The 27,058-nt window shown below is 37.4% G+C and overlaps 2 protein-coding genes across 4 annotated transcripts in view; both read right to left on the reverse strand.

The window, feature by feature from the left end:
* Positions 1 to 2,638, reverse strand: part of LOC101167118 (protein bassoon) — a 99,805-nt gene extending 97,167 nt beyond the window's left edge. For all 3 annotated transcript variants that reach the window (XM_023956418.1, XM_023956417.1, XM_011476825.2), the window contains exon 1: positions 2,085 to 2,638. In XM_023956418.1, the coding sequence (XP_023812186.1) occupies positions 2,085 to 2,627 (543 nt within the window). In that variant the 5' untranslated portion in view covers positions 2,628 to 2,638. The remainder of the gene's footprint in view (positions 1 to 2,084) is intronic.
* A 6-nt stretch (positions 2,639 to 2,644) lies between these two features.
* Positions 2,645 to 27,013, reverse strand: LOC110015290 (glycine-rich cell wall structural protein-like). The gene is made up of 3 exons (XM_023956234.1): positions 26,553 to 27,013; positions 2,775 to 2,943; positions 2,645 to 2,710 (listed from the first exon to the last, which is right to left on the reverse strand). The coding sequence occupies exons 1-3, from the start codon at positions 26,729 to 26,731 to the stop codon at positions 2,645 to 2,647; spliced, it is 414 nt and encodes a 137-aa protein (XP_023812002.1). The 5' UTR covers positions 26,732 to 27,013.
* Between the last annotated feature and the right edge of the window lie 45 nt (positions 27,014 to 27,058).

Raw genomic sequence — 27,058 nt, forward strand, 5'->3', positions numbered from 1 at the left:
TCGCGCCCCCAGCCATCCCCCAACTTCATCTGGATAAAGAGCTTTGGCTGGACTTAAAATATGTAGTTGTAGGGTTAGATAAGTTAATTTTTCTCTATGAGTTCTGGTACATCGCCTGTCCATCCTGGGGGAAGATCCCTTCTTCATGTGGACACCCCTGAGGTTTCTTCGTTTCTGTTTTTTTTAGGTGTTTTTCCTTACTGCAAAGAAGGGTCTAAGGGCAGGGATGCCAGTTTATTTTAGTCTGTTTAGTTAAAGTTTAGTATTATCCTATTGAATATTATGCATTTATGATCCTTTTTGATTGTATGTTTACCTAACAATTACCGGTACGAAGCCCAAGACGACTGTTGAGAATTTGGGCTATACAAATAAAATTGAACTGAATTAAATTGAACATGCTTTATTATTTACTTTAGAATATTGGCAACTCAGAAAAATTAATCAGAAGTAGCAAGTTACGCGGCTGATGGACAAGATTATGAATTTTAATAGATAAGTGGAGAGTGGATAATAAGTGGAGAGTGAATTAATAGAAATCCAAACAGAAGGACTTCACAGTAATCAGTACAGGGAGTGTCACTGCAGACCAGCTCAAAGAAAGCCTTGCAAGGTACATGGATATATTATTTAGGAATTTTATTTCTGTGAAGCTTCACATCAGAAATAGGTTGAAACAGTGTTTGGATGCGTATGCTTGTGTGCGTGTACTTTCAACTGGATTGTCATATTTGGGTCAGATACAGGTTTCAGATTAGATCCTCTCAATGCCAGTTCTCACACAAATAGAGATGTGGGTGTGTTGGGCTAAGCACTTCTATGTGTGTGTTGTTCAATCTAAGACAAGTGCAGTCCAAATCCCCTAGTTGAAGGTTTATCAATGCTTTCTCTATTCTACTATATTTGGTTTAAATTTGGAATTCAAAATTAGCATTAACCTCACACTGGACTGTTTACAGTTCTGAATGGACATAGAATAAAGATTTGTCTTTATTCTGGATTAGACTTGATCCAGACAGAATGCACCAAACTCTGAATATATTGGTTAGAGTAAAATATACTGGACAAACCTGCACCTTGTTCTGGTGAGGAACTGTAATGCTGCAATGCTTGCATGAGAAACAGAACACAAAGAAAAACAATTTAACTATTGCTATTCTTTGTACATTTGGATCTTAACTCATTTTACTGATAGTCTAGACCCATTTAGATGGGGTTGTTGAAATATCCTGTTTGGGCTTCCAGCCAAAAAGAAGTCCTTGGATCCTGCATTAGTGATAATCAATGCTAACCTCAACTACTGCATCAGGGCAGTCACACACTTCTTTACCCTTTGTGGTTGTGTTCTGTTTGGTCTGATAGTATGAACTATTTACACAGACAGGCCTTATTGCTTCTCAATCAAATAATGACCTCTCTTGTGCTCCCTACACCTCCTTCCAGCCTTGAATGACAATGCAGTCGCATTCAATTGTTTTGCCTATTTTTTCTTGACTCTCCATTTATTTACACACTCTTTTTAAAAGCCAAGTGCTTTCCCTGTGTACTACTCAGAGAGCGATATCATGACCTGGGTGTCTTGTCTCAGCATGTTAATGGAGATTCTGACAGCGTCTCAGGAGGAATTACTGCCATTTGCAGAGTCCTTTTACTGGCTGTCCATCACAAAGACATGCAAAGTCCTCATACTGGTTCTCTTTATTATCTTATTCAAGTAGGATTTTTTTCAACCAAGGTGACTAACAGTTCATTCAATTACTCAAATCAATTACATTTAAAATATACACCATTAAAAGTATTTATGTACTATAAATATCAATGACAAACAGAATTTTAAAAAAAATTAATTAAAATTTTACCTAACTTATAATGAGGTCATTTAAATGAGTGCCTATTTTCAATTGCAACGATAACCTGGAGCTATAAAGTAGGATTTTGGACTGGACAACTTTTCCATTTTGGCTACTATCGATCTGTGTTTGTGCAATGCACATACCGTATGCTTGTTACCCCACAGGGTTTTCAGACCGAAGCTATAGAAATCTCTATGTGGATCTGAGTTTTCTTTGTCACACCTGACTTACCTCAGTGAGGTGGGGGTTTGGGTTGAATCCGCACTGGTTGCAGACAGTTGCCTTGCACTGAGTACAGGTGTTGTAGTTGGGTACAGCCGGTGGGTTGGACAGCTCTGTCGTGGTGCACACAGGGCACAGTTTGCTGCTTGGCATGGGTGCTATCTGTGGCACGGAGTAAGGAGAGGTTGGTGTCATGCCGCGATCAGGAGACACAGAGGGAGACCGGCCTGTCCTGGAGCCTCCGCCACCACTGAAATCCACTTGGAGGTTTCGGCGAGATGCATGCTGACCCTGACTTTGACCTGTATGAGCTCCCATGACGGACATAGCTGAACTTTGACCCATTCCATGACCAGTTCCTTGGCCGTGCCCCATGCTAGCTCCCTGGCTGGTCTGCATATGTCGAGGTGAGCTCGGACTCTCATGAGAGGCTAGGCGGTATGGCTCACCAGCTCTGGACCCTATACCTCCAACATTGCCCATTCCTGAACCCATTCCTCCACTCATTCCTGCCATTCCTCCTCCTCCCATTCCACCACCCATTCCTGCCATCCCTCCTCCCATTCCTGTCATCCCTCCTCCTCCCATTCCAACACCCATCCCTCCACCCATTCCACCACCCATTCCTCCCATCCCTCCACCCATTCCACCACCCATTCCTCCCATCCCTCCACCCATTCCACTACCCATTCCTCCCACCCCTCCACCCATTCCTCCACCCATCCCTGCCATTCCACCTCCCATCCCTCCACCCATTCCTCCACCAATCCCTCCTCCCAGTCCTCCACCCATTCCTGCCATTCCTCCTCCGCCTATTCCACCTTGCTTCGTGCCAGGTTTGGGACTACCCATCGGACCCATGGGACCCCTGAAAAGAGACAAAACACAAATTATTTATTTTCAAAAACTGGTTTGTTAGGTTTTTTTAATAAAAAATAAACAGCTTTGCATTCATCATCAAGGATCTTGCGGGGGGGCAATGTCCCTTCCCGGTTCGTGGTCTAGCAGGACTCTGTGAAGTACGATGGCCAGTCACTTGTGAATTAACAGCTGTTAATTCAGATGTAACCACTATTACATCTGCTTTGCAAGATTCACATGACAAAAACGAATTACAAAATTTTTTCTATAATTACCCTCTTCATAACAGTTGGGAAAGCTTATGAATAGGTGCAAACCATCTAACATTTACTCTAAAGCAACATTAAAAATAACACACTTTGATAAATAAGAACATACTTAGCACATTACTGTAAACCGCTCGAACCTAAAAAAGGCTTGTCAGAAAATCCACAACAAATACATTGTGCATAGACAAACGGAAATATTTATTACTACAATTTGCTGTATGTTTCTTATGTTTAAATACTGAAATCAAACTGAACTAAAATTTAAATTCACAATTAAAAATGTTAAATGGTTCTCTTCCCAAGCATCTCAATTAGTCTCTCAATCTTCAAGTTCTATTGTAAGTCATCCAGCAATCAGACCTTCCCTGCATGATCATGGGATGTGAGAGGTACACTTTCTTCCTCCTCTAAGGACTGCTTGTGTCACCATCAGCAAGCAAGGAGCAGCTGTGGAACAGCTTCAAGTGATCAATTGGTGGCTGTAACTGCATTGCTAATACTGTCTGTGTTCTCTGATTTCATTTATAAACAGACATTAATGTATGTATTTTGTAACATACAATTTAAAACAGGAAAATTATTAATTTATTTATTTAAATTGGGACAATGCATATTAATATTTTTTTAGTATAACTAGAAAACTTGAACATTTACATCAAAAAGCAAACACTCTAAAACAAAAACTACAATTAATGCACCTACCCTTATCCAAAAACAAGTTTTGCCAACCGAATTCTTGTCTTCTTTCACATTCTTTCACATTTTCTCTTTAAAGTTTAGCTTACTCTATTTTTCTTTTAATCACCTCCAAGCCTAACCCTCTACTCTCTATTATGTTTCCGATCAGCACTAAAATACCATGGCCCCTTGTTGTTTTTCCTTCTTGACATTTTCATTTCCACTCTAAAAGTCACTAAACCCTGACTGACCCTGTCTACCTTTCTTTACTCCAAGTCTTTAATACAAAAAGCAAAATCACTTACATATTGTATTCAAATACAAATGCTGGACAATCTTCTTTAGTAAAATAATGATTCATTTTTATGCATTTAAAATTTTAATTTATGCCTGAAAGTTAAAGAAAAAAATGGCTAAATTGTCTTCCATTTTGAGCATTATTGGCCTTTCAGGTTGGTTACAAAAGCTTTAGATGATCTGATTAAATTAAACAATTAAATTCTTTGCCGTGAGTTTCAAAGGTTGGAAAAATACAAGTAGACCACTTAGGAGTATTTGGGAATATACAAATATACAAATCATCTTCCATAAACACTATGACTAAGTCCTAGTTTTTGCTGTCCTTTTCAATGAAGGCTGAAAGACTTTCAGCATTAAACCACTGATGCAGAAGAAGCAACATGAGCCAATATTTAATTTTTCATAACAAGTTTTTGAAGCAAAAACCCAAACATAAAGCAATTACACTTAAAAATAGTTAAACAGTAACTAACTATTCACATTCACTAGTCACATGGGTCAAGCAACCACATTGGTGCTGCAGGTTTTTGTGTTTGCCTGTGGAGTATCTTAAAAGGAATGGCTGTATCTTAATGAAGTGCAGGTATGTCTTGTAGTTCCCTTGAGGCTCATAAAGCTATTTCAAGGGACGTCATAAAACTGGACTGTGTTGCTATCGTATGCCGCACTCAAGTTATGAAGGTGTGAGTTTTGTCCGCTAAATGACCACGCAAAAAAGTCCACACAGGGGGTGTCCAGGTGATGTTTAAGCACCTATTAGACACATAGGATACCCACACAAATTACACTCTAGTTTTGTCATTTCTTCATTTCTAACAGTCAGGCTGCACACAAGGAGCCGGGAGTGAACAGCCCAAACAGGCTTCTGGCACAGTTCGCAGGATTTGGAGGGGTTTCACCCTTACTTACTCTTGCATGTTGTATACGTTTTTACTACAAACCATCGCCTGCAGCATGCCCAAAGAAAAAAAATGTGCATGATCATTTTTGTTCTACTGGCTCACCGGGCAGTCTATGACCTTGATATTTCACATGGGCCACCTGCGTGCCCTGTATAGGTTTGCCCTTTTTTAATGCAGATGGCCCATATCCACCCATACTGTTTATGCAGTTGTGACTAAAGCATGTAACAGCTTTAGATTTTCTTCTGATCTTAATTTGTTTTTATTTATTTTGAAATCTCTCTTTCACTTCCAAATTCATTATCAGAAGGCTTGGTCGATAAAGCACAGATTGAGCTTATTTTATGACACTCTCCTCATTGATGCAGTGCGAACGGTTTTACAAGGATTTACTTGGTTTTATTCGCCTGCAGTGGTACATTTCTCATCCCACCTTCAGACCAACGGAAAACAAGTCTATTTAGGTTATTGGTGTATCCAAACAAAACATATATTTTCTCCTCTTCCCCAATTTCTCCTCTGCTAGCATTTCTTCACCCTCTAAGCTGAGGAAAGAATTACTTTTGTCCGGACCATTTATTTCTGTCTGCACCCTGTCCCTCCTACTCATCAGATCACCTCCAATTTTCTGTTCTTTCTCGTTCCCCTTTGCTGCTTCTTCTGAGTAAACTTTAATTAATCTAAATAGAAAAACATTTTATATTCTAGTTTGCATCCTCTCAAGGACATTTGTAATATTTCAAACAAACATAGATTTACTAAAGTTTCTCACGAAGCTCTCACAGTTATTATGTTGCTTTATTAAAAGAAAGCTAGTGTTGCAGTATTATCTTATTTTTAGTATAATCAGTTTGATGTTTGCCAATTACAGTATGTGCTATTTTTTTTTAGATCGTTTTCTTTTTTTTGTTAGTTTTTTACAGCCCTACAATGGAATATTAAATTTGAACTAAAAGAGCTGTTTAAAATCCCAGAGAATTATATTAAACATTTTCAATGTATTAACGGAAACCGGTAGACAAATCTTCTAACAGACCTGACTCACCACCCTCCACACCCTTAGAGGTTCTGCAGGAAATAAACATCATTTCTCCTGCACAGCAAGACATTACTTATTCTGTGTGAACCCAAAGTGTTTGTTCCAAAGACTTTGGTAAAATGCTGCAGCCTCATCAATGTAAGCGGCATCTCCCGTAACAACCTCATATATGACTTCCAACTTTATCTCCAAAAACTCCAGCTTTACCTTGCTGAGTTGTAACTGAACGTCTTTATTTCTTGTTTTAAAGAAGCTCCAATTAAAATTTGATGACATAACTTTTTAAAAGTGTATATTTATTTTATTTGTGCCACATTAGCTTCTATTCTTGCAGGAGAATACACTCTTTTAACTGAATATGGAAACAAGAGTGTGTTATGTTATGTAAGTTGCATGAACTTTGGTTATTTATCCATTGTGCGTGTATATCATACAGTAATTCATTGCTCCATGATAAAAATCCAACAGAAAATAAAAATCAAATCTTTATATTTATGTAATTTATTACAGTTTGTAAAACTTTTAAAATGGTTGCTCATCTCAAGATACTTTTTTAAAACATAAAACCTATCAAACAATTTAAATGTAAACTTGTTTAAAAATGCTATTTCTATCTTTAAAAAATCTACAGGAATCAATAATGTTTGTTGGAGTGAACTTGACAAACAAAAATAAAATAATTTAGAATTTTTAGAAAAGGTTTTGTTACTTTGTTATGAGAACAACTTATGACACAGCTGTAGGATAGATGTGGAGCTTTAATTAAATAAATTGTCGTATTTTCCAGAGTATAAGTCGTGTTTTTGTTTGCATAGTTTGGCCAGGTGTGCGACTTATAATCCAAAGCAACACATTTATGGTTTTTTTTGTTCTTTTTATGCATTTTTTTGGCTCCTGCGACTTAGACTCTGGTGCAACCTACAGGCTGGAAAGTATGGTAATAAAAATCTATTCAGAAACTCAAAACTCCAGTTACCCTTCAAGCTGAAAAACTCATTTCAAACTGTTTTTTTCACACCTCTATTCCGATATATGAAACACTTCCCAGCAAGGCACAAAATTCAATTGTTAATTTCTCCTTTATGATCAATTTTCAGACTGTTGGCACTTCCGTCAGTTAAAGGAAACATCATTTATACATCACTACCAAATCCAAGTTGCTGATTGGTCAAAGTTCTACCTGGTTTAACTTTCAATGCACATTCAATGGCCGTGCGTTTTGTTTAGAGCCAGAAAACTGTCATAGAAACTTGTAAAGAGAAATTTCATTTCACCCTGATGTTGGCAACAAAAGCAGATGGCACAAGATTGAAGCTGTTTATTGTATTTCAGTTCGCAAAGCGAGAAGTGGCAAGACTACAGGATGTCAACATAGCTGTGATAGCAACCATAATTAAAAGATAGATCAATCAGAAACTAACAATAATGCGGTGTCAGAAAGTTTGCTGTCGTTTTTGTTTCAGGAAGAGACTTCTTGTCTGGGATGCTTACCGCTCTCACATCAGTAAGGAGATGAAAGAACAACTGAAGAAATATAACATGTCAATGGCAGTTATTCCTGGTGATTGCACCAAATACCTCCAACCTCCTGATGTTGTTTGGAGCAAGTCCTTCAAAGGCAACCTTCGAGAGTTGCATGACAAATGGATGCTCAGGGACGAAGATAAGGAGATGACATCTGGTGGGAATTTGAAAACACCTGCACTGTTAGTTTCGTGGATAATATCAGCTTGGCAAGAAATCACCCCGGAAATGATAAGAAAATCTTTCAAGGATTGTGGAATCATTAATACATGTGATGGATCTGAGGATGATCTTATCCACTGCTTTAAGGATGGCCAGCCATGTCATGCTGGGAGTGCGAAACTCCAAACTACGCGACAAGCAATGAGGGCAGCTGTGTTGCCATCACAAGAAGAGGAAGATAAAGAAGAGCTGCCAAATAACGAAGCAATCATTTCCGGCTTAGAGGATGATGGTAAGTACTGTTCTCTATTGATTTGATCCAATCTCATGTACTAACATGTGTTGGTTCTCAGCCTGTTGCATTTCCTCATGTTTCTTAGGGGATTTGTTGGACTGATGAACACTTTTGTGGGAAATATTGTCAAGAAGGTTAAGAAAGAAAGAAACAGTTTTTCTATGGCATTACCTGTTTTTTCATGCTTTCAACCTGACTGTTCTCGTAACTTCAATACATACGGAAAATGTTGTAATGGACAGTGGGGTTGAATACTGATTGTTAACCAATTTGAGATTATATCAAATTTAGGCAATTATGAAGAAAACCATTTAGAAATAAAGAAATTAAGTATACCTATAAAAAAAGTGGACATTTATTTTTAAAATCTGTTTTTGTAAGTTTCAACAATCTTCTGACAGCAAAGGGAACCATTGACCATTACCTCTCTGCTTTAATGGAAATCCTTGTCAACAGCATTTTGCCTCAGGGGACAAAGTAAAATAGACGCTTAAAGAAGAAAGTGGAAAATAACCAAATGGATGGGATGGAAGTAAGAAAAGAAAAGAAATTTCAAAGATGTAGAAAAACAAGCATCATTGTTGCTGCTTTTTTTAACTCTAGGACATAATACAAGATAAATAGAATTTTAGATTTTATTATTTAAAACAGTATTGTTGTTATTAAATATTTTAATAATAATACGATGCTTATATGTCATGCAAAATAATAACATTATTAGCATTAGGCATTATAAGGCATCACAGCAGACATTTTCATCACTTTCTATGAGACACCAAGTGAACCAGACAACAAACACAAAGTGTAGATAAGTTTAATTTCCTTCTGCCGAACAAAGATAAGACCAAAGCTGAAGATTTAGGATCTGAGTGCAGATTTATTCACTGTGTAATAATATAAACACACTGAATGGCAAGACTTTAATGAAAAACCCTGAGGTTTTTTAGAACTGGTACATAATTTTTGCTCAAATGTCGTTTTGAGAGTTTCCTTCGTTTACATCAATTATTTTTCAAAAAGTAGTAACAGCCTGTCACATATGAACATAAATTAGTCCATGCACACATTTTATCAGGCCGTTCCAAACTTAATAAGAACCCTCCAATTTATCCCAAATGTTCAAGACAGTGCTCTGAAGGTAAACTAGGGGATTTTTCTCCAGTTCTTGCTTTTCGTCTTTGACAGCTTGTTGAATCAACATCTACGTTTCTCTTCATCCTCACAAGGGCGGCAGTGGCTCAGGTGGTGGAGCGGGTCATCCAATGATCGAAGGGTCGGCGGTTTGATCCCCACTCCCCCCAGCCAACTGTCGTCGTGTCCTTGGGCAAGACACTTCACCATCCTTGCCTCCACTGTGGCTCCACTGGCGTGTGAATGTATATGAATGTCCCGGTGATGGTCAGAGGGGCCGTAGGCACGAACTGGCAGCCACGTCTCTGTCAGTCTGCTCCAGGGCAGCTGTGGCTACAACAGGAGCTTACCGTCACCAAGTATGAATGAGGAGTGAATGAATAATGGACACACTGTAAGCGCTTTGAGTGACTTGAAAAGCACAGATAGATAAATCCAATCCATTATTATTATTGTTATGTAAAGCTCTGCAATTTCAAGCTCCAACTTAACAAAACTTCACAGTAACACATCCCTCTGCAGAATTATGATTTGGAATTTTAGAAAATTAAATGAATTGCAGACACCAAATCCATCTTTAAAGCGGAGCATAAACTTTTGTTTTTGATCATTTCTATGTAGGGTTGGCCTGCATGGAAGAAACGGTGCCTTGACTCTAGGAATGATGTTCTGTGCATTAAGGGTCATCACATAATGCACTGGACGCATGTCCTCACTTTGTTCATGTAACTTTTCAAATGCTTTCATGGCAGTGTAGCAGTTCCAATTTCTGGCTTTTAACCACAGCGAATGGAGTCAAACAGAAAAACTAGACAAGTCGAGTTCTGCTACAAGTTTTTTCCAGGAAAGTAATATCCTTTCTCTTCACTGTTGTTGGAAGAAGGAACAAAAGTTTAAATGCAGTCAGTCTTAAATGTGTAAAATAAACTGAACTGAATTTAAGTTAGTTTAATGTTTTTTTTGTTTTTTTTTGTTTTTTTGCAATTTCTTTCTTTCTTTATTTTCATTAATTGAATTATTTCAATCTAAGATTATTTTTCTTTCACTGCTGTCTCTGTTTATCATATCCTGTATGATACATGTTTTGAATTTAAAAAACAAGCTTATTTTTTTTATTTTTTTAAAACAAATTTTGGGGCTAAATGTCAGATAGAATTATTGTTGTTTTTATTTTAATAAATGAGGAACACCTGTTGAAGAGGCCACACACAAGTTCAGATATTTAAACATCATCTACTTCTCTTCCCCCTGCTTTTATGTGGTTTCCTTTTGTCTCCTGTACGTGTGTGTTTTTGTCTTTTTCTCTGAGATCTATAATGGGGTCAGATCATAATTGAGTACAGTGAAATACAGTTATACCACCAAACAAATAAAGACCCATTTCAAATAATGTTAAATTTAACGTACAAGCTGATGAGTGTATCCTGGGAGGCAAAAAAAACCCACTCACTGTACAAAAAAGCAGGAAGTCTCAATATCAAGTCAAATGTACCTCGGCAAAATGACAAATGCAGAACTCTTCTGAAGGCCAGAAAGAATTGAATAGAGCAGCATTCAGATTCAAACCATATTTTCTTTGATTTTTCTCCCAGAGACAATATCACATTTCCAGATCATCCACAGGAAATGGACAGAGAGGGAGACCGGCTGATCCTCCAGCAGAGCATCACTTCCTCCAGGCACAGGCTGCTCACTGTCAGTGTGTGTATCTTTCATTTTTTTGAATAATCATGCCCTCTAAGACTACTGTTTAAGGTAATTCAATAATAATAGTAGTAATATTTATCAGTTTGAACTTAATTAAAGCAGACTGTTGCTGAGCTCCAGAAGACTCATGCTTGTCTTTTAACTGACATTGACGGCTTGTAGCAAAGTGCAAAGTTATATTTATGAGGGACTTTACAAAATACTTTAAAATGTTTGCATAGTGGCGTAGTGGTTGAATGAATGAAAAAAGCTTTATTGACTGTATGGAGCACTTTACAACTCCTCCAATTTAAAATTCTTAAATGATTCAGGGAATCCTTCAATTTTGAAAAAAACTGGAGGAAATTTATTTTTCTGCTGTAATTGAAGATCCCCAACCACTCGTGCAATAAAATTTACAGTACCGTTTAAACTTGGTAATATGAGTGCTATGCCAATCAAACGTTTCCATGGCAACCCATCTGTCTGCCGTCCTTAAAAATCTAGGAAAAAATAGAATTTTTTTTTTTTTTTTACTTTTGAAAACAGTGGTTCTTACTACTATTCTACATTTCTTCCCATTTCCAAAAAAGTGAAATTTTCCAATCATTTTGCTCCACCTGGAGTCTCTGCAGCAGCTGCACTGATCTTTCATGCTGTGCAGTAAATTAAAGGATTTATTTGTTCTGCTCAGAAATTTGAATGCCCTGTAAATGGGGCAGAGTGTTATAAATAGAAAGCACATCACACACTATAATTTCTATTTCCAGACAAAAAAACGGGAAAGGAGTGGCATCACTGAATATACACCTTCATATGTTCTTTCATTATCTTGCTTGTTGTTGGCGACTGGGTGTTGAGAGTTAACTGGGTCAGAATATGACACTAAAATCATAATCATATCCATAAATATCCACTCTACATAAAATGACAGAGTTGAGGACTGAAAAAACTACAAATCTCACCAAGTCTTTTTGTCTCAATTCTAGTTTAAGTATCTTATTACACTTCAATTAAGACAAAACTAGTAACTTCACACACAAAAAAAACACAACTGTATTAGGACATTAAATCCTAAATATCTTGTGTAGTAATTTGATCTAGAAAAATCATTTTTAGCCATATCACTAGATAAGCTAGTTTTTTATTTTTTTTTATTTTATGCAGAAGTTTCATTTGTGATGGTTGGTCGTCTTGCTTCAAGAAACAGACCTGCTTGATTTAAGGAAACTGGAAAGGTTTATTTCACTTGACTAATTTAGATGTGTTTTTTAAGAAAAATGTATCTTAAAACAGATATTAGTCTTTAGGATGATCATGGTCTTGAATTAAGGAAATCTTGCCTATTTTAGGGCTTAAAATAGAATATATTTGGGGAGGAAACTTGTTATAAAACTTGATATATTTTTAAACATCAAAATAATACATATAAATAATAGTGTTTCTAGCTAATATCTTGTATTTTCTCTTTTTAATTTCCAGTGTAGTTGTGTTGTGTAGTTGTGTAGTGAAACCGGTGAGCTTGCAGCCTCATTAATTTACACACATTTTTGTCAGCACTAAAAAGATTTAGATAATTTTAAAAACTACTACTCAGTGTTGCTTTGAGTTTATTTTAATATTTTTCCTAAATTCTGGGAGTTTCTTTACATATTTGTCACTATTACAAGTGGGCTGTTCTGAAGACTTTTTTCGCCATTAGCTATAAAAAGCTAACTCAAGCTAAAAAGCTCAAGCGGTCAGTAAGGTTTTTCTCTCTTTGTGTTGCACAAATAATTTATTTACATGATAAAAAAAAGTGGGTCTGCCCGATAGCAAAATGTTTGTTAAATGTATTCTATGTGTATTTTTTTTACTTAAATTTTACTCTCAGTTCACCCAAAAGTTTCTTTTAAATAAATTCCATAACAGCAATTTGCAATTCAAAGGTTGAGCTTGATGATAATTTGCTAAGATTTAAGTTTTTACAGAAAATCTCAAAAGTCATTAAGATGTGTTTAGAAAAGAAAAAAACATCGACTGGGTTTGATTTATTTTCCTAGAACAATTGCTTCCGTTTAATCGCCTTAAGGTCAAAGAAATTATTGAGCAAATCGAGGGCTCTGTCACTTTTTGGGACAAGTAGTGCAAAATCAATAAAGCCAAGAGAGCAGCTATAAGGCTGTGGCGTGATGGTGAGGATATGCAGACTGTCCTTGGCAGAGCCACAACAAACAGAACTGCTGAGCTGCAATATGCTCTGCTGGATTTACCTCCCTGTCTGTCGTTCCTTCGCTCCTCTGTTTGTTCTTTATATGAAATGTCATGCAGGAAAGTAGAATCAGGGACAAGCAGGAGCTCGTTGAGTCCTCCACAACATAAAGTTGTCGTTCTAAAGGTTTACATGAGCTGGCAGACAGCTGTTCACTTCTGAGGGAAAAAAACATCTTTGGGAATTTTAATTTTAAAATTAAAAGTGAAGTTTGAGTGCAGTAGGGTCAGGAAACTTCTGACTCAAACAGGAAGTTGGTGCCTTTCACAGTAACATAATATTCATTTCCAGCATACCCATGACCCCAAAAGGGATTCACCAGGTTCTTAAGATGGATGATAACATTCATTGGCTAAGCAGACGGGATTTTGGATGTAGAGCCATTTCAAATAAGCTATCAGACGAGATATCAGGGTGTGTTGTTAACACTTTTCAATACCATGTATCACTGCGTTCAGAAATTCTTCACCTAGAAAAAAAAATCCCCCCAAGTTTACATTATAATTTGTTAAAACATGAAACAAAATGGAAACATAAAAGCTGATCAAACTGGGTTTTCCACACAGAGCCTTGCTAAATCAACATTTCCTCCTTAAAAGCATTATTCGTTTTAAAATTTTTAAATTTTGCTATTCCAAAAATGCACACTTTGCAGGGGAGAGTTACTGGCAGATTTTTATTTTAAATTAATTATATCTGTATCTTTTTTTTTTGGACCGGATGGACAACAGAGGAATGGAGAGAGGGATGAGGAAAGAAGGGAGGGATGTTGGAGAAAGGGGGTAAGGGCACAAAAGAAAGGGGGAAAAGGGGAGTTAAGGAAATCTGGAGGATGATTACAGAGGTGGTGGGGGGGTCGGGGAGAGAGCAAGACAGGAGCCGCCCACCTCCGCCCACGAGGAAGACACCTAAGATAGGTGGGGGTCCCTGAAGAGCGTAAAAATGAAATAAGGGCAAAATGTTTGTTCAATTTCTTTCGCGCCGCCAAGTGTTGGGTCTCACAATACTACAGCATCTCACCCTGGAGCCCAACTGTGGTGCTGCTCATGTTGGTTTTGGACTCCACCCACTAATTACATCATCAGTGTATCAAATCTAAAGTTTTCTGATTGGTTGACATAACACAAATTCTTCGCCAGATCTCAGATATTTTTGAGCTGGTGAATTTTTGCTAGACCGCCACCTCACGACCTCTGATCGCGTCTGACTCGACTGCGCGAATCGCGTTCGGTGTGCACACAGCTTTAAAGACATGCACAAAACAAATGTACTCCTAGACCAAGGATCATTTTCAAATGCGTAACTGCACAAGTTTTTTGCTCATAGGTGTGGTGTCTATTTCTAAAAACAGATTTCGTGATCAAATTGAAATAAACTTGTTCCATTTTAGTGACCAGGTTACATTAATATTTGTAAAGAAAGTTTGGGCTTGGATCAAAACCCTAGGAAGAATACGTCTTTACCACTGTTGGATATTTCTCCTCGATACTCCTAATTCATATTTTAAAGTAAACTCACCATCAAAAGTCTATTCCCCATAATTTATTATGGAAAACAAATCTAACATGTTTACTTATTACTGCCATATATTGTATGGAGGAGTCTAAAACGTTTTAAAAGCTGTACCTTTTGAGGCTCTGGTTATTTTTTGTTTATTCCTCCTGAATATGGATTAGGTCTTAATTAAATTCAAGAAGACAAAAAGAGCAGGCGGCAAAACTCCCTAAAAAGCTGCAGAAAATTAGCTTTGCACACGTCTTGTGAAGTGACCTACATTCACAAATCCCTTTTTACTTAATTTCATGCCAATGACAAAAAACATTTCACTTGAGTGTCTTTTTCTTTGCCAACCCCCTCACTGAGTCCAAATGACTTTAGGAGAACAATTGTGATAAAAACTGAAAAATGGTACCAAAAAGGAAGCATTTCTGCACTAAACCTGATGTGAGAGCAAAGACGGTAAACAGAAACCCGGTGATGTCAAAGCTCTGCAATAACGAGTACAGATCATTAAAGTGTTGAGATCTTCAAATATTAAAGCTCAATATTTGTACGTATAAATGCTGTTGGTTTTTATCCTTTTTGTTTAACTTTATGTCAGACAGACATAAAGTTGAATACACCCAGGACTATTTGGACACAATGCAGCTCATTGTTGATCAGGATTGTTTGGCAGATTGAGAAGCCCAGTTGACCTGAAGCTAAAACACACCATACTGACGAGTGATATACAGCAGAAATGAATCACTTCTGCTTAAAAAAAACAATTGTTTAATGGTGTTTTCTTACAGTTTCCTTTATTTGGAAATAATTGGTTTGACAGGCCTTTGTCATGGCATGGAGCTCTGTAGAAAAACTGTAAACAAAACAAGTTATTATGTTGTGCATCTTTAACATGTATATGAGAGGTATTTGGACTGACACTTTAATGCGAAAAAACTTGTTTTTATAGTGAAGTATTTGGTCCAACATCTGCTTTAGGGATTTTCTAACGTTTTTATGGTTCTACTCAATTATTTATTGATTGTTTTTTTTTTTTATTCAACTCTCAGTTTGTGTTAAAGAGCTTTATAAATAAGGATGATTGACTTTAAATGCTCATTGTGGATCTGTCAAACCCAGGGGGGAATGCCAGGTAATGCCAAAAGCACACTAATGTCTTCATTGTATCATTTTTGTGTTTTAAGTTAAAGGAAATTGCAAAAAATAAACAATGACAAACTGCTCACCTGAAAATGAGACACTTGGATTTTCGTTTTTAAACATGCATCGTATCACACTTAAAGGTCAAGACTCTTCAGTAAGCACCATACATCGACATATCTCCCATATCACCCTACAGCAAATGCATTGAATTATTGCATGCAGCCAATTCAGGGCGTGTTAACCACATTTGAATGCCTGTTTCTATATACTGTATTCTAAAACCTTTTGAAATGTACACTTCGATACGTGCTTAGCAAAGTGACCTTTTTGTCCAGTTTTGCTGTAAATGCAGGATTATTGATGGTCTTTTTTGTTTTTTTGTTTTTTTTACTCTGGCAGGGATTTTTGGGGATGAGCAGAACCACAGTTGACCAAGCAGATGTTTGCTCAGCACCTGTACACAACGCAGCTCTTCGTTGATCAGTTTGCTAACATCAGAAGCAAAGGATTGTTTGGCAGAGTGAGAGGCGCTGCTGACCTGTTGTTGAAGTCAACACCACACAGATGTGTAGAAATGGCAGAAATTCATCACCTCAACTCTTCATCTTTTCCATCTGTTTCCCAGTTAAAGTGTAAATTTAGCCAGACAGTTTTGTTTTTCAGCAGGTGCAATGAAAGAGGGCAATATGAATTAAAGAGCATGTGGTTTTGGTTTTTGTTATTTTAAATTCAACAGCCTTAATGACCGACAAATATCTGATCCAGTTGTGTTTTCTTTTTGGAGGATGTTAGCATTACATTCTAGTATAATTTATTACGTCAGTTTTCAAATATGTTTCACAGAATCAGAAAACTCCATTTTCTTTTTTAATAATTGAGCTGAGCAAGCATCTTCCCAAAGGCCTAACTCCATATTGCTTCGAATGAGTTCCCTGCTTTCTTTCCGGGATATGGTTGCATCACATTTCTCCACCCTCCAAACTGACAGCTCAGGATAAAAATACATTTTCCCAGATGAATTTGTGTCAAAACTGGCCAGAAATGAAACACCAGTTCAGCAAGGAAGTGAACTTGAGTTTGAATCTAGTGTTACATGTGCCATCACGTGGGAAATGATTGTTGCACTATGATACAATGAAGACCAACCCTGCAGTGTTCTCATAACAGAAGGGTGACAGTCTGACACATTTCAGCATCTTTTTTGTAAATGTGTGAATCTTTTTAATCCGAGTCCTGACACCAGAAAAACAAAAATTTGGGGAAAAAGTTTTTCATTTCAAGACATACATTATGTCGTTCATTCCACATGCTTTACTCTCTTATTTCTAAAAGACAAAAGATTACAGGGAACACAGCTATTAAAGGAAAAATTCATTTAAATAGATATCTATCAGAATACACCTTTAAGTTTGAATCAAAGAATTTGGCTAAAAATGCAAAATTGTAGAGTTTCTTTTATTTATCTGTTTTATATTGGTACATATTATTGTTCAAATTCTAGTATTTGAGCAAAATTTAGTATAACAATTAATGTTAGCGATGATTTATTGAATGCAATAGCACTAAATAATAAACGTTATTGCAGGCTTTCAGTCTTTTTTATATTAATTAATGCTACTTATGCATCTATTTTTACACAAAAACATTTGTCTTTCAAAATGTTTAATTTTTTAACTAGTGATAAGTATTTTATAAGTCCAAAAAAAAAGAAGTGAAGGTGCACGGCAGTAAAGGATGCCGTACAGTATTTTCAGATTTGCAGTCTATCAACTGAAAGGATTGACAGATGTGCAGACCAACGGAGACTTCTTTGTTTGTTTTATTCAATATTTGCAAAAACTGTTTGTCAAACACTCTGTGTTAACAGAAGCGACGCACAACAGCACAGTATATGCATTTGGAAAATTAGAACAAAAAGAGAGCAATTTTACAGAAATGTTACAGATCAAAAAGCTTCTATTATAAAACTGGCAGATATTTTTGCCTTATTTTGAAGCATAAAATATTACATTTATATTCAGTATTGACTGATGTAGATTGTTTTTGGTTTTGTGTTGGAGATAAGTAAAGTTAAGTTGAGTCAGAGTCAAATCTTCAACAGACTTCATTAGGCTTCCCGTTTCTGTTTTAATATCACAACCTGACACAACTGTTTTCACTTGAAGTTGGCCGACATCAGATCTGCTCTGCTCACTACATGAGATCAGGGAACGAGAGGTGTCAGTTTCAAATCCCTGCTGAGCCCTGCAAGGGAACGCAGCTGTCTCAGGATCACAACCGGAACCATGAAGCCGCCCTAATCTGAAAGTTTGAAACGTTGCTCCTAAATGTTGTGACAACTTCCATCTTGTTAGCTGAAAAACAGCTTGATTTGAAACTTGAACTTTTTGCTCTGAAATCCAGAGAAGAGAGCGTCACATGTGAGCTCTGTCAAATGTTCAGAGCTGTAAAGATTGAGCATTTGAGTTTGGTTTTTCCAGTTCTGGCTCTCTTTGTTGTTTTCCTGTCAGTCACACCAGGTTTATGTTGCCAATCATCAACAGCTGTCTTGATTAGTGTTAATGATCCTCAGTGTACATAAGCGTTTTCAGTTAGATCGCCTGGCTGGTCACAGTTTTTTTTCTCTGTGGATTTTGTCAAGTATAAGTTCATTCATGAGGGCAAAATTCACTGAACCACAGGGGTCTTTAGTGCAAAACTCACAAACAGCGACTTGAAACTCCACCAAATAAAAATATGCACTTTTGATCAAATTTATATGCATGCATCAAACAAGCAGCACAGTTTTGTCAAGTCAAAAAATGTGATTAAATAGAATATATATTTTAATGCGAAGTAAACATAATTTATAGAAAGATGTTCTGTAAGCTTCAACAGTGCACAATCAGTTTGTCTTCAGTGACTTGTAAAGGCACGCACAGTCTTCCTCTGTCACAGCATCACGCCAAACAGTGACTCACGTCAGGTAGTGATATGATTCAGAAGATGTGAACACTGACTAATGCAAGCTCTCTGACTTTCCTGTTTGTGTCCACGGTCTTTGGACTTATGCCCATAAACATTGACACAAAGGTCTGTTGCTTCACTTGTAGGCAAAACATTGACGACAAAAACCACAAGAGTTTCTTTAGCTGCCCTGTCTACACTAAGACACCTCTGTGATCCTAAAAAAGAGACATTTTATCCCCTTCCTCCAAAAACTGCCTTATTTTTATTCCTGAAAAGCAAAACAGTCTGAAAGTCTCATTTGAGCTATTTTAAAAGCATTCCCTGTGGTCTCTAAATTATGATAATGCTATTTTTAGCCAAAAAGCAGAGACCTGTGTCGTTTTCTTGGTCATAATTTCTGCAGAGGGGCAGTAGCACATTTGAAATTTGCCTCTCAGTTGTGGGCTGGACCGCTGGCGCAGAGCAACCCCACGGAGAACTCTGTTTGCATGTTCTCCCGCTAGCTTACAGCCCCTCACACCTCAAAGCTAACATTACCGGTGCAACAAAAACGTTGGGCAATATTGGAGCTATTCAGCCGTTCAGTCTTGAGTCAGATATCAGCTCAGACGAGGAAAACAAAGACGTACATGGATCTATTTGTCTCCAAGTGAATGCATCAGAATGGAGCAGAGCAGGGAGCCTGTGGCCTGCCCAACATATTTTCTACGTCACAAATTAGTTCTTTTTCAAGCAGCATTTTTTTTTTCATCTGCTCCTGATTCAAATAAATAAATAAATACACAGAAATGCATTTTTAAAGTTAAATTTATTTCCGTGTTCTCCATCATCAAAAAAAATACACACTGTTTTTAACGGTGTGTTAAAAACACCAAAACACATTGGAGTGGGTCTTGAAAGAGCCTTAATAAACAGAAGCCATGTTAAATTCATTAATGTAAGTGGTACAGTACAGACCAAAAGTTTGGACACGCCTTCTCATTCAAATGAGTAGGAAGGTGTGTCCAAACTTTTGGTCTGTACTGTATAACAACAAAAAAGGGGGGAAATCAAAATAAACACATTGCAAACCTCAAACATATTCCGTTTATGAAAAGCACTTTAACACTTTTCAAAAAATGCAATACGTATAACAGGACAGCATAACTATTATCAGTCTTCAATTCAAACCCAGATATCAGAGAACCAAGGAGGCGTTTACCCATGATGCTTTGGGTGGGGCTGCTCTGTTCAACTAAAGGACTGAGATGATGGATTTTAATGAAACTGTTGTTTCTGTTATATAAAACAACAACAACAAAAATAAATGTAGAAGTTTCACATTTCTGGGCCCACTTGTAATTTTTACACAATGTTGTTTGTCTAAGTGTTTGTTAAGATTCAATTCTTGTCATTTCAGTCGCAGTGAGATGTTTTCCTACCTTCTGAAAGGTGAGGCAAAAATCTACCTGCACTGTCTTGTTCTCTAACTGCAGCCAATCCTTTATTCAGATTCACAGCTTGTTTTCACAGCTTCTGAGTGACTTCTCAGAGTAAAGGACATTTTCTGCAAAGTAGCTGTTTCTATTCCATGCCCAAAAAAAATTTCATTATCCACCAGTGTCTCCACTGTGATTCCACAGATTTCACCCCTCATCTGCTCTGATAGCCGAATCATATCTATTCAGTCTGCTTCTGAGTTTCACTCATAAGCTGCAGTGACAGCCTCTATTTGCTGAAAACTAATAGTGTTTGGGGCCGTGATATTGTTCTTATCGCCAACCTATCTGCTGCAGCAGCCACCCAAACACATTTAGTATGTGGAGCCTGCCTGCCCTCCTGATAATGGGGCGTGTAAATTTAGAGAGCCTCTATCTTTTGCTCAGCTATTTTCTCACACTTTTACATGCATGCAGTTTGTCATCCCTGCACTAAAAAGGGGGGACAGAATTTTTATATATATATATATATATATCGCTCATGAAAATCTAACTTTTTCTTTATTTGGCTGACCTTTATTTTGAATCAAGTTAAAAACTGGATCTGAAGGTCGTCAATTCAGTTCCAATCATCTGCCTTGAATCTGTCTGCAGATCACAATCTCCAAACTAATATTAAAGATTGCCTTGCAAATATTTTTTTTAATATTTAAGATTAAAAAGACTAAATAATGTTTATGTCTTGCTTTTTAACTATTATATTTTCTAGTGCAAATGTAATTAAGTAATGTGTGTGATTCTATATTTTGTTCACTGCTTTTTATTTATTTATTTTTTATTTTATTTTGTATGTATCTGCCAGGGCACTCCCGATGCAAATAAGCAGATTTTTTATAATCTAGTATAGATTAGATCTGAATGGATTTCTATTAATGTACCGGTACATTGTCCATACCAAATAAATAAACTTAAACTTAAACTTTTCCAGTTTGGGTCCAAACACATATTACAGGTTCTGAAAAGTAGGATTGTACTTAAAAAACAATAAATGGGAGAAAAGATCGCTTTATCTTTTCATCTTCATCTTTCTTTTTTTGTAGTGTATGATGACAGCTCACATTTTAAATGCGAAAATGTTAAAATGTTTTATTTAATTCTAAAAAATATTAAAAAAAAAGTAATTATAAAGAATTAAATAAAACATTATAATTTGCATTAAATTATATTTTCAGAATTATGATCACAGCTTTATTTTTTATTTACTTTGTCATTGTCTGAAAATTATTAAATTTAGGGTTATTTGGTGCATAAAGTAAAAAGAAAAAGAAAAGAAAAAGCAACTTCTGTGTTTAAGTAATACTTCAAGAAACCCTAAAAGTAACAATCAGATGAAATTTTATAATACATAACTTTGTATCCCTGTCATTTTTTATAAGAGTATATAGCTAATAGATGTGGACAGAAATATATGAAACGTGGTTAATGGTCTGAAAGGTCAACAATATGCTCAAATTTTTTGTGTTTCCTGCAGGAATTTAGGGCCAGATGTCATAAAGCTTTAATTAACCAAACATCTAGGCCATAAACACAGAATTTTAGAATTTGAGTCTTTTTGGGTAGCATTTGTGTAAACAGAGGGAAACTATAAGAATGCTGTGAATTTGTGTTTTTTAATAATACTCATAATGAAAATTGTTTTCTTCTTTCTCTCAGGACTTCCATGTCTGTATAGATTGACCTTTTTAATATTTTTGTGATCTTGTCTGCTGTGCTTATGCAGTGATGCCATATCCTGGCATTTTAGACCAAAAAAACCCAGAGGTTACAGGCTTGTACGTCATCCAACACGAAACAACGATAAATAGAAGGTAAATGTTCAGGTTTTTGTTTTCACAATATAATGTTTAACTTTACCAATGAAAGGCTAAAGGGCACCTTGTAATCATCCGATTCAGCAAAGCAGAAACTGAATTGTATCAGCGTTTGTACATGTGCTGAGGTGAAAAAAACGTCTCTTCTCAGACCAGACCTGTCAGCAAAACGCCTCAAAAATACAAACGGATGAGTCACGCAGAACTTTGCAATGATGTTCTGCTGCTCTTTTGCAGATGATGAAAATTAATGTTTACCCACGGATGTTTTACATGTGACAACTGAGAAGAAAATTTTGAGACCAAACGACAAAATGTATTTTGTTGCGTCTCACTTCATTAAGCAGCTCTTTACTTTGCAAAATGTATAAAAAAAGGGAAGACGATCATTCATGCACGCACATCTCCGAGTTAATACTGCATATGATAAGCATTTCTGACGTGTGTGAAGTGACTGAGATGTAGCATGGTCATGTGATGCTGGAGTAAAAGCACAGTCTGCTCCTTTTGTGCTATCTCAAGCCATCCTTCTCTTGCCATCGTTTCCATGCTCACTTCTTCTCGTCCATCTGGAAACCCAAACTCTCCATTTCTCCAATTCCATCTACATTCTGAACTCATCTCTTTGCCCGAATCCTTAATTGTACCTTGGTCACATGTGATATTTTAGAAAACTCCCTTTCTAAAAAGAAGGATTTTGTTGTACAACATGTTTAATTGTGCTGCATACTTGCTGTATACTGTATTTGAACTCAAATCAGTTCTAGCATTAGCAACAAAAAAAAAGAATAAAAGAGATTATACTTTTATATCATCATTAGCTGTTGTCTTGATGTCAGCATGTTGCACCTTAAAACCTAAAGATAGTGATCATCCAGGAGGACATCCTCATAAAAGTGTGAGTTGTGTAATAAGCCCCAATGTTCTCTCCTTTTCTGTTTATTTTAATCTGGGTTTGTTTGAATGTAATAAGAAAAATTGGTTTCTGTAATACAACATGTCTCTACAATTCAATCCTGTCAAACATCATGAAAATCAGTCTTTCACGACTGTTCTCAGTGATTCATATTTATAGGAGCTGATCATGAATAGAGCTGCACACACAGTGGCGAGGAGGTTAGTGCTGTCTCTTCACTGTGAGGAGCTCAGAATACCAGCTGGGTAGTTTGTGTGTGGACTTTGCATGTTCTCTGTCTGCATGCACAGGTTTTCTCCGGGGACTCTGGCTTACTCCCACAGCTCAAAAACACATTCTCAGGTTGACCGTTGACTCTAAGCCAAAGAAGTAACATTTATGAACTTGCACATTCTTTTTTCCTTCTTCTATCTTTTCCCCAAAATGTATAAGTATGCTCTACATTTCACTGAAAATGTATAGTTTTCTTTTTCTTTCCAAGTTGAAGAGGGGAGTGAATAGGGTCTTCCTACAGGGAATGACGCACATAGATGATGTTCATGACTTTTTTTATAGTCAATTGGCTTACCATGAAAATTCAATCAACGCACAACATGTGATTAAAATAAACCTGACAAGGATTATTTATAGCATCTCGGGTGTGGGTCCTTGTATGTGTTTGGAAAAAACCCGTAGTTCTCATTTTATGACAAATGTTTTACAGCATTTTTCCTTATTTGTGTTCCTTTTTGGCTAAATATTACTTACTGTGTCACATAAAAAAGCTTCAGAAGGAGTATTGATTTTCACTAATCCTTATCATGCCCCCATGTGGCAGAAAACAATAAATACATGATGGCCTTTTTGGAACCAAAGAAATGCTAATACTTGAAACTGTTAGCCTCAACAGTCAGAACTCTTATTATTATCACCATATAGGGGACATGTTATAATACAAATAACTCTTGCAAATATTGAGACTGAATGATGAAAAACAAAACGCTTAAAAGAAAAAATAAACTTAAGAAGAGCAAAAAAGTGTACACGATGATGTAAGAAAAAGGGACATCCCTGTTGCATTTAACAAATGCATAGTTGTATGGAAAAAGATGGATGTAAAGGAAAAATGGGGAGGAGGGAAGCAATGCATGCAAGTGTGCAGGGAAAGAGGGACTGAGAGGGAGTTATCAGAGCAGGCAGTGAGGCAGAGCAAAAGAGGGAGGGAGCGGAGAGCAAACAGGCACTGCACGTGATTCATTTGTTCACATGGACATGTATTACACTGTTAGACATACTAAACATGCTATAGAAGAACATGCAGCTGCTGTTAAAATGTGGGGTTATTGTGGAGGCAATGAAATAGAAGCAACAAAGACGAGGAGGATATCTCAATAAAGCGATCAGAGAAATGCAGCAACAATGCATAAGAGCATGTTTAGATATGGTGTCATTTCTGGGCAGCTGAAGCTGTCAGCTGCTCTCTGAGTCCCTGCATGTTACATAATGATGGATAGGACTGCTTCTGTGCACTCTTTTCCTATAGGCGTGAATCCAACCCATGATGTGTCCTAAATAGGTCTTGCACACACTGACAATGGTGTGTAAGCCCGCTGTAGCCCCACTAACCCTATATTTTTTGGGGGGTGTAGATCATCCTAAACTACATGCTGCTAATTAAAAAGGAACAAATTGTTTTATAATAGAATGTACATGTTTTTTCATAGTTATGCATATGATAAATATGTTTTAAAAAATCAAACAGTTAAAGCAGAATAAAGCTGTGATTGCAAATATTTTTGCTGTTTTTCACTAACTGCTCATTAAATGAATTCAGTGTGTCATGTTTTGTATGTATAAGCCCAAAATATGTCTATTTATGACTAAGAGTATTTATAAAGGCATCATTTAGATGTATTTATACGGATATATATATCCCTGTTACTTCTATTTTTTTTATTTTCCAATTATATCATGACTAATCGTCTTAAGGTCCCACCCCAATTACATTTTGATCTATTTTCAAAGTGTTCCCACTGACATCCCCAACCTAACATTATCATTGCAAAAAAAAAAAAAAATGGTGAGCAACATTAGAGCTATGAGTCATATAGTTTTGAACCAGATGCCAGCTCAGATGAGAAAATCAAAGATATCCATTTGTCTGCAAGTAGAGGCATCAGAATGGAGCAGAGCAGGGAGCTTGTGGCTTGACGCAGTAGCTTCTTTGTCACTCCTTTAAGCTTTTGGGATTTTGATCTGCTTCAGATTCACAACGATTTCGAATAAATGAATGCAATATTAAGAATCATTTCTTTTAGGTCTGTTCTGCATCATCAGAAAAATGCCACAAGAACACGACTTTCATCAGAGTGGCTCTTCAAATTTGATTTATCCTTTGATGTTCATTTCTTTTGTTTGTCTTTTTTACTTTTGTTTTGTTAGTTTGTTTGGATTTCTTGAAATTAATTTAATCCAAATCTTTGTTATTTTCTGCTTTTTGTTTTTGTTACTTTACAACGTACTGCATCCAGCAGATACTGCTCATTGTAATTGAGATATGCAGGGTATTGGCTTGCACTTTGAAGCCATTTGACATACTGGATCTATGAAATGAATTATAAATGTGCTTTGTGTCTAAGCCATGCTGGGACTTGGTCTATTTTAGGAAATAGTAGGAAAGCGAAAAAATAATAAATACATAAAAACATGTTACTCCCAGAATACAATAGAAGACGGTTGACGTATCAGCCTGGGATGGTATGTGTCGATGAACTGCACTTCCGTCAGATCGGACGTTTCATTAACGAAAAAAGGGGATTTGTTTTTTAATGGAACCCATTCTGGACTCGCACACGAGCACGCAGACACATGCATGCGTTTACACACAGATTCATCACCCTCTCCTCGCCCATGCGGAAACACGCGAGAGTAAAAAAAAGAAAAAAAGCTTCAAGCACCCAGCTGCAGTCCATTTTCAGCGACAAAAAAAATCAAATTGATGTCTTTATTGTGATAAATGTAACAATTAAATGTAAAAACCGGCATAGAGACCTCAAACCGAGCGGAACGAGGTTCGGAAAAACACGTTATGTGTAACGCACTACGCCAAAGCACAGCCCGTACCGAGGAAGGAGGAAATACTACAGCAGCACATGACAGCGCGGAATCAAACCCTTTCAATCCGAAACCAAACCTGCAGCACCGGGGACCCACTGGTGACAAACGCCAGTTATAAAGCACGTGGGGCGTGGAGGTTGTAAGCCACACTTACATGCAATGTCAAATCTATTTTGGGAAACGGAGGCATGTTCAATTGAGGCTTTCAGGCTTGAGCCCCGCAGCTTCAGCACCACGGACAGCGCTCTGCTGTTTGCGCGCTGCATCCCGGATCGACGCGGGCTTTCAGCAGCATCTCCTCTTTGACATCTTATACAAGCCATGGGAAACTCTCAGTAACTCTCTGCTAATCCCCTCCCTCCGATACTTCAATCCACTGACATCTATTCGGCTGCTTTCCACCAACACACACACGCCGCACACAGTTCCACCCGCACTTCACGCAGGCCGTTTTACTGTAAGCAGCTCCAGCGCGGCTCCTACCTCGTCATTCCCATCCCAGGGCCCGTCATTCCCATTCCTCCTCCAGCAGCTGCTCCGTTGACCGGCTTCGTGTGCTGTCCTGCCCCCGGTCCTGCTCCGGGTCCACCGGGCATGACCGACCCCATCATCCCGGCAGCTCCCGGCTCCCCGCCGCCCTCCATGCTCGCTTCATTCCCCATCTCGGTCTCAGCTCAGGAGACGGAGGGAGGTGAAGAAAGGAATGAGGTCAAATCTTCTCCTTTTTTCCCCGCTTAATTCTCTTTTACTCTGGCATTAAAATTGAATTGATGGGGAGGGGATGTTAAAAAAAGGGGGGGAAGAAAACGGAGCGAACTCAACGCTGCTCCCCCATCACCGCCATCATCATCCTCATCCTCGTCGGATTCAGCTCCAGCAGGCTGCCTCCTCCTGGCGTGATGACGGGAGCGTGCAGCACGGCCCCGGTGACGGAGGGGAAGGGAGTGAAGGCGAGAGAAAGCCCCGCTGGATTAGATCAAAGTAAATAA

Source organism: Oryzias latipes, chromosome 7 (genome assembly GCF_002234675.1).
Source record: "Oryzias latipes chromosome 7, ASM223467v1".
Taxonomy (NCBI): Eukaryota; Metazoa; Chordata; class Actinopteri; order Beloniformes; family Adrianichthyidae; genus Oryzias; species Oryzias latipes.

Bases quoted from the DNA above. Each gene is read 5' to 3' on its own strand.
- LOC110015290 (XM_023956234.1), bottom strand. From the start codon at position 26,731: ATGGGGAATGAAGCGAGCATGGAGGGCGGCGGGGAGCCGGGAGCTGCC. The intron at 2,944-26,552 runs GTAGGAGCCGCG...GTCTCTTTTCAG, and splicing joins CCTGGGATGGGAATGACGAG to GGGTCCCATGGGTCCGATGG. The intron at 2,711-2,774 runs GTGGGAGGAATG...GAATGGGTGGAG, and splicing joins GTGGAGGAATGGGTGGAGGG to GGATGGGAGGAATGGGTGGT.